We start from the raw sequence: 8415 nt of genomic DNA, 5'->3' as shown, positions 1-8415 counted from the left end.
CATGATTAATACTTGAACAAAATCAGTCCACTGCATATGGAGATCATATAGTAGCTACACTTGGAAGACTATGCTGGCTTCAACTCTGTGGCGGAGATGTTTGAAATTCATTTTAGCCTATGGACAATATATCCTGGCGCCTGGTGAGAGTTTGATAGGTGTTGCTTGATATTTTTCAATGACAATTAGATTCACATACACCAATAGGAGAAGGAAGCATTCAACTTATCATGTTGTAATAGCTAGTTCATTAGATTTTAGCTTTTCTATCTTTTTAATAGCTAGTAGCTTCATGCAACTTCAACTTCTATTTTGGTTTGGACATCTTGTAAGCTTTGGACCCATTTTGGGATTTTATTTATATATTAGTCACTAGGCAAAAAAAAATTTGGGATATGTTGTTCAAAAAAAAAAAAACACTTGGAGCAAAGGCGTTTAACAAGCACAAGTGAAAATTGGGAATGAAGTACAAGAACAATTGGCTCTAGTGCAAGTGTGAGATTATTAGGGATATATTAGATATGCCCTAGATCCAATCTCATATTTGATGATTTGAACATATTTTTGTGAATGTTATTTGATATAAAAATATATGGGATTTGATATTCGTTTATCATAGTTATTATTAATTGCTTGATTAATTTAATAAGGTCTTTGATTAAATTTTGAGACTTGTCATCATGATGGAGATCATGGTAATGAGAGTAAAGTCTCTTACAATTTAATCTAAATTTTGTTCTTGATCGTAGGATTATTAATTTGGACATTAGTAATCCGGTTAGATCAATATTTATGTGATTGTATTTATGGGATAAAGATTAGTTGATCTCATTAACTAAATAACATAAATAGATGATGCATATAGAGATATGATCATTGAACCGATTCATTGGATAATTCCTAATGGTTAGAATTACCATAAACTGTCAATAGGATATTCTCTTGAAGAATGTGATGTAAGAGTTTCCTTTGACCTGATATCATCATAGTAATTGACAAGTTATTTATTGTGCTTTGATACTAGACATCTATGGCCCTAGGGCGATAGTTGAAAGGATATTGGGTACGATTAACTACTGGTAGAATTAATGATTGATCAAGATGGAATCTGTCAACTCTTGGTAATGAGTTTAAACTCCATGTTGTCATAAATTATAACCGACCAAATTAAGACCTTGGCCAAGGCGATTGAATGAAAGAAGAAAATAATTTTTTAGGTCATTCAATGGTCGATTATTTTTGACATGAACACATAGTCGGCCGCCTATTATGATTTAACAGTTGAACCATATCCTAGGGTGACCCAGAGCTATAAGGACAAAAGAAATTAATACATTATTCTTTTACAGGTTCTTGAGAGTAAATTGTATACTTCATGCTATCCGGTCGTTAAGGAGTGTTGCTAGACGCCACCTTTGATTAGTATATTGATGTGATCAATTTACTACCGGCTTAGTATTGAACCTATGGGGTCGCACACTAACGAGTGTTCTGATCTTTGCTAAAGGATTAATTACTTTATTATTTGATAATTAAATTAAAGAATTTAATTAGTCAAATAAATTTAGTTATTAGTCCAAATAAAATATTATTATATTCTTTGCTAGCACAAAGGATATAATTAATATTGTGGACAAGTTGAAGTTTTCTATTTTAAATAAAAAAATTAAATTACATCTCTTGGTTGATATATATGCACTTGGTAATTATAATTAATATTTGTGTTGATATAAATCACACACACATACTCACTTGATAATTATAATTAATATTTGTAAAATTCAATTTAGAATTGAATTCCATAAATGAGTTACATGTTTTTATTTTAAAATGTTGACTAAGTTGTAGAATTCAATTTAGAATTGAATTCCATAAATGAGTTACATATTTTTATTTTAAAATATTGACTAAGTAATAGAATTCAATTGCATAAATGAGTTACATGTTTTTATTTTAAAAGTATGACTAAGTTGTAGAATTTAATTTAGAATTGAATTCCATAAATTAGTTACATATTTTTTTTTAAAATATTTGCCATAAAACATGTGATTTGTATTTTTCCAATGAAAATTATGTATATGTGTGTATATATATATATATCCATAAATTAGTTACATATTTTTTTTTAAATATTTGCCATAAAACATGTGATTTGTATTTTTCCAATAAAAATTATGTATATGTATATATATATATATATATGTGTGTGTGTGTGTGTGTGTGTGTGTGTGTGTGAGAGAGAGAGAGAGAGAGAGAGAGAGAGAGAGAGAGAGAGAGAGAGAGAGAGAGTGTCCTAATTAAGAATTAGTGACAAATAGATCTTACACATATTGTAAAGTCATGTAAAAACCAAGAGAGTTATTCTTGAGAAGAAAATTGCTTTGAGAAAGTAATAGTGCAATACAAAGCCAAGATAGAAAATACTAGTACAAAAAAATTATTTCTTGTTCTCCTACCTTTGAGTTGAGATTTTTGAGAAAAATTTTAATACAATATTTTTATTCAATTTGTTCGCGGGATTTTATTGATCAAAGAATTGATAGCAAGGATCAGTCTCGGTGTGAATACGTATAGAGTCTTCGCACTATCGAAGAAATTTAAAATAAGACTTTTTTCACTAGGTACGTCTTAGATCCGATCTTTGACATGCAAAATAAATTTTAAACACGAAAAAATATGCCTAGAATTGTTATTGTCTTCCGCTGCGTGTTATGAACACCTCCACGCAATCCTATAGCAATGTCATTTGCCCTTTATTATTTTATTCCGATATGAGTTTTGTTTCATATAGTTTGTTTAAAACACCAGTACAACAGTTTAGGAAACGAATTTGCATGGAAAGATGACAAAAATATGCTGAATAATGGAGAAATTGTCATTTCTTATTGCAGGCTTGAGATTTATCCATCTTTAAATACATGGTAAAAATCCAATACTCTTTTCCCTTTTTTCCTTATAGAAAATTCTCCCATTATGCACAGGGAAAAGAAAAATTCTCTTGTATCTCTGAAACAATTGGACTTAATGTCTATTTCATAATTTCATATAATCATATGTTCTTGCCCTCTAGCCAGCGCGCATAAAACGCCAAGGCCTCTCGTGGTTTGTACTCTGGCACGGTGTGTCCAGCTCCCTGAAATTTTCGGAAATTAATTAAATGAAAAGAAGGGGAGCCTTGGCATAAAGTTACTGCCGTGTAACCAAGAGGTCATGGGTTCGAGCCGTGGAAACAGCATGTTGTAGAAATCTTTTATTATTATTAAATCAAAGAAAAAAGATACATAATGAAAAAAAATCTTGATATGAACATACCTTAATAGTTAGAAAAATGAGGTTGTTGTCATAACCTTGTATGAAACTGCACAAAAAGTTTAAGCATTAAAAATGGTTTTTTTTTCAGAAATGCAATACATTAGAAAAGTTAAACATGAATAGGAATTAGAAGATGAAGATACAGACTTACCCTGCAACTTGTTCATTTACATACCAAGGCCTCCATTCATCAACAATCTTATATCCAAGCGATCTTGTCCATTTTTCTGAACCAGTGAATGGTACACACATATCGTGATCCCCGCTGCAAGAAATATTAAAAATGAATATAATCCTTCGGATTATAGCATCAAAAAAATCTCCACATAATTTGCATGTGATCAGGTCCAGGGTCACTACAGTCAATGCAGTAATCAACAACAAGTCCAGTGTAATTCCACAAGTGGGGTCAATGGAGGGTAGTGTGTACGCAGACGTTACCCCTACCTCAAGAAGGTAGAGAGGTTGTTTGTTTCCGATAGACCATCGGCTCAATGCAGCAATCAGCTATCTCAAAATATCAACACACTTTTTCTTTGGATATTGTTAAACAGCCTTTGAATAGTCAGTAGACTTTGCACAGGGTTCCCAACAGCTAGTTTGTATTTGATAAATCATAGTATAAGATTTTTAAGGACATCTTAAAATCATAAATTATAAGCACATAAAAAAGCATTCTGATAGTTGCAACCTGCTAGATAGGAACATAGAATATCCCCGGTAAAATGATCGAAAATTCAAACTCATTATTATACAGCAACCAGTCACAAAAAAGTCCATATGTATCACCTTCATTACATATAAATCAGAAACTAATTTGATACTCTCCCAATCTCGTTTTATATGATGGTAATTGAGGTGTTTAAGATGCTGGTTTGACTTACATACTGTAGCATACTTGTAGAAGAAATGTTGAAGTAAAGGTTGAAAGTTAGAAAGAAGCCGGGTGCTTACACAATAATATACGAGTAATTCAAAAAGGATAGAAAAATGCATAGAAAGAAGCTAGGGACTTTGTTATCTGTTAAACCTGTATATGAGTGCTCGATATCCCCGAGCTGTGAGATTTTTGTGATACTTAATCATGCTTCCGGAATCATGAATTAGATGTATTTTGCCTGTGCATAACTCCCAGGGACCTGTGACAGTTGTCTGTTGTACCAGTAACGCTAAATCATATATCTCCAAGAAAATATCTCCGGAAATAGGTAAATCGCCATCTTTAAAGCAAAGTACAGATGAGAAAATAATCTCTTACTTCTTTGGCATGAATTGCTTTACGAACTTCTTCATTGTTGAGCCATGCAGTAGCAACACGATCATCCTGCATATTTCATCTCAGATTATGTGACTGAATCAAGACATGAATTCCTCAAAGAGGGAATAAAATAAGTGTAAAAGAACTTAAAATTTATATCATTGGAACATCCAATTCATTCAAGATTAACAGGAAGGTTACCATGCCTACCTCTTCTTGAGCTAAATTTGTCTGAGCTTACTCATTTAGTGTTGAAGTTCATGCTTTTCATTGGAAAATTACAAAATAGACAAACAGCTTAAACCATGAAAAGCCCGTAAAGCTATACTTTCCACTCATCAATTGATAAGAACCACTTTTAACACAGCAAATATGCATAAAAAGCTTATTGACACTCATATAAGGCTATTAACTGTATACAACAGAAACTCTCAGAAGACAGTGTAAATTCAAATTATTAGACCCTTCGGCATATAGTAAGCAAATCATTACTATCTATTACTACTAACAGCTTTCCAGGGTCGCTCTGACTCTATTAATGCTGTGGCATTACAATTTTTAAATTATCCTCTATCTAGAATTTTGTTGAATTTTTTTGGATATGAGAGTGTTGTCGTAAATAGGTAAGCAGAGTTAGAAAGATGGAATTTAATATTGGGAAGACAACAGTCAGACAGTAGAGCAACTAGATAAGAATACTAAAAAGATAAACAAGTAAATTTCATGGACTTGCTTTGATATAAAATTAGTTAAGTTGAGAATTCAATGGAGAACCACTCGAGAACAAACAAAAGGAAACAAAGAATGAAGAGTGACTTACAGTGCAAGGGACGTGGGCACCATTGAGAATCTCCGGCCAAGTTGGGACATGTCCCTCTCTTACAGGAGCTCTAAAAGGCCATGCGCGACCAAACATTCTTTTTCTGACAGGAAGAGGCCTTTCTGTCTCACCTAGTTTCCGAAAGCTCATTGGCAATCTTGAGTTACCAGTGGAAATTACACTAGAATCTTTACTGTGGTAACACGGTTCTAAAATGTCATACAAGTTTAGATCCGCAACATCCTGCAATATGTGGTAAGGTGAATTTGGGTCTATAAAGCAGTGCAATGAATTACAGTGTCGACAAAATGAATCAAGAATGATAGAAAAACATCTTGCCTGATCAACTTGGTTTAGTTTGTCTGAACAATTATTACTCGCTGGTTCATAGAAATTTCCATTGCATAAAGTAGTAACTTCCTGAGCATGAGAAAGAATAATCAGAGACCAGTTACTAATAGACAAAGAGGCAACAATTAGGTTTTTACTGATAATTCAGAAGTCAAATGATCCAAGCACTTAAAAAATTAAACAAGAAGAAGCAAATACCTCAAACAATTCATCTGAAATGAGGCCCATACCATGTGCAAATGGAACAAGAGCATTACCGTCTATTATGTCATCCGTCACGCCATTTCCCACCATGTAACCCTGTGCAATACAACATAAAGAATTTACAGCCCAAACAACTAGTTATAACACGCAAAATCTTGAAATGATATATACCTTAAAGTTGATAACAGGCACTACTCCAGCATCAATACCTAAAAACAAGCAGAAGGTTAGTTTGTTTAGCTCCCCCGCCATACCAACCAATACATGCTCATTTAAGATCCAGATTACCTTTTGCTACTTCATAAGACAGAGTTGGCACATATATTCCAGCATAAGACTCTCCAGATATGTAGAATGGGTTCTTGAGATACTCCGGGTAGATCTCAAACCACTAGCGATAACATCATTTAGTAGAACCATAAATGAGTTTAGAACGATATAGAAAATAAATGAATTGTATTATTAGGTAAAACTATCAAACTTAGAACTCCGCCTATGTGAGCTGCTCACGTATCCGGTCCCAAGACCGGAAGAAAGGAGTATTCAGATAGGTTGATAGCCAGCGTAAAACTAGTCAGTTTCTATAATGTTACCTTGAGGAGAAACGAGTGGGTATCAGATGCAGTCTTTAAGTCTCCTGTCTTGTAGTCAGATTCATTTCCTGAGTAAGAAAACCCAACGCCAACAGGAGAGTCCAGATATATTACACTGGAAACCTGGAAAAATCAAATCTTTTCCTTATATTCATAATGTGTGCCTAATTAATTAATGAATGCAAGCATATGAACAAGTAGAATTAACACAAATAATAACCTTGGACCAACTGTGTGGATTATTATGCAGAATAGGCAGGCTCTCACTTGTCTTTCCCAACTCAAAATTAAAAGGTCCTGCAATGTAAAGAAATACCCTTTCTTATTATAGAAGACAAGAAATATAATGAAAGAAATCCTTTAATTTGCTTATGATAAATGAGAATTAGCAACTGCATCTCCATGGATCTTTTAATTTGTCCAAATATATGATCCTAATTCTCACAAGTAAGAACTACATTTGCTAATAACATCTTTTACTTGAGCCGGTTAAAAGAATAAGAACTACATTTGCTAATAACATCTTTTACTTGAGCCGGTTAAAAGAATTTTCAAATTTTTCAAGAAAAAATCAACATTTTTATGACAATGTCAGAGAAAAAGTTATAACACGCTGCTATAAACTTTATGGGTTCCGATTGTTAGAATAACGACTTCAAGTATTAATAACTGGCTTCTAAATCTAATATTTGTACATATTTAATGAACTTTTCAACACAAATATATTGTCTGAGCAAAAGTTATTAGGTTCGGCCGAACCCACACACATGCTTCTAACTCCGCCCCTGCCTATTATCAATGTAAAAGACTAAAAACGGTTCTAACTTCTACATATTGCCCGTGTAAAAAAGCTTTTACACTATCAAATCACCTAAAAGATAACTATAGGTAACCATCCATAAAAAGATAACTACATATAATCGTCCATGAAAACTGAGACTAATAACCTAAAGAATAAGGCAAGTTATCGGCTACAACAAGTGAAAATACATTGATAGCGTAAAAATTCTTTACCCTAAAGATTAAGCAAACACATTATTACATCCTCATTCTTAAATTTGAAACAATAGTAGTAGAGTTCATACCATGCTCATAGACAAAGCCATCAAAACTTGAGCAGCCAGGCCCACCATTGAGCCAAAGAACAACTGGATCTTCTGTTGGATCTTTTTCAGACTCAACAAAATAGTAAAACAATTTCTTACCATGATTTTCATCTATGGTAACATATCTGAAAACCCATTTGGAAAAAAAAAATATTCAGACTAAATATATAAATCACTATAACTCAAGCAAAAGTTCAGATTTATTTTTTTTTTGAAAGAAAAGAAATACTAACCCAGCATAATGCTTTGACTGGAAAGTGCCATTGAAGCCAGGAATTTGAGTTATCAATGCATTCTCAGGTACACCTTCTATTACCAGAAATGAAAATGCCAAGAAACTTAACAGTAATATATTATAGTGTAAAAAATAAGAGTTTTTTCTTGCCATGTTTGGTATGAGAAAGCTAAAGAAAAGTGTTTGATGTTTCCTCAAAAAAACACACAAAATGATGGGTTTTATACTTTGATAAAATGTACTGTACAATCATAACTACTTATTAATCTATTTGATCCTTTCATTGCTTATAAGGCAAGATTAGGAGAGAAGATAAGGTACTTTTTACTTTTCAACATATAGTAAAGTCAGTTTATATAGGAAATTAGTTATTATCTGATTGTTATATAGTTCAGTGGTTTTTTTTTTAATTACTAAATTGAGTACTGAAAATAATTTGAAGTCTTTTGGTTGTTGGTATGAATTTATTAATGAAAGATGCTCTGGTATTCAATCATTGTTGTTGAGAGAACTTCCTTTTTTACAGCTACATATAT

The 8415-nt window shown here is 32.6% G+C and overlaps 1 protein-coding gene across 1 annotated transcript; it reads right to left on the bottom strand.

Annotated features, from left to right (window-relative positions):
- Positions 1-2864: 2864 nt before the first annotated feature.
- On the bottom strand, positions 2865-8176 carry LOC107822067 (serine carboxypeptidase-like 20). Its single transcript, XM_016648560.2, has 14 exons — positions 7878-8176; positions 7624-7769; positions 6759-6835; positions 6539-6661; positions 6234-6336; positions 6117-6154; positions 5940-6041; positions 5730-5810; positions 5391-5633; positions 4571-4636; positions 4343-4464; positions 3464-3577; positions 3313-3358; positions 2865-3133 (listed from the first exon to the last, which is right to left on the bottom strand). The coding sequence occupies exons 1-14, from the start codon at positions 8030-8032 to the stop codon at positions 3050-3052; spliced, it is 1500 nt and encodes a 499-aa protein (XP_016504046.1). The 5' UTR covers positions 8033-8176; the 3' UTR covers positions 2865-3049.
- Positions 8177-8415: the final 239 nt, after the last annotated feature.

Source organism: Nicotiana tabacum, chromosome 22 (assembly GCF_000715075.1).
Source record: "Nicotiana tabacum cultivar K326 chromosome 22, ASM71507v2, whole genome shotgun sequence".
NCBI lineage: Eukaryota > Viridiplantae > Streptophyta > Magnoliopsida > Solanales > Solanaceae > Nicotiana > Nicotiana tabacum.
This window is presented reverse-complemented; position numbering and strand designations above follow the sequence as displayed.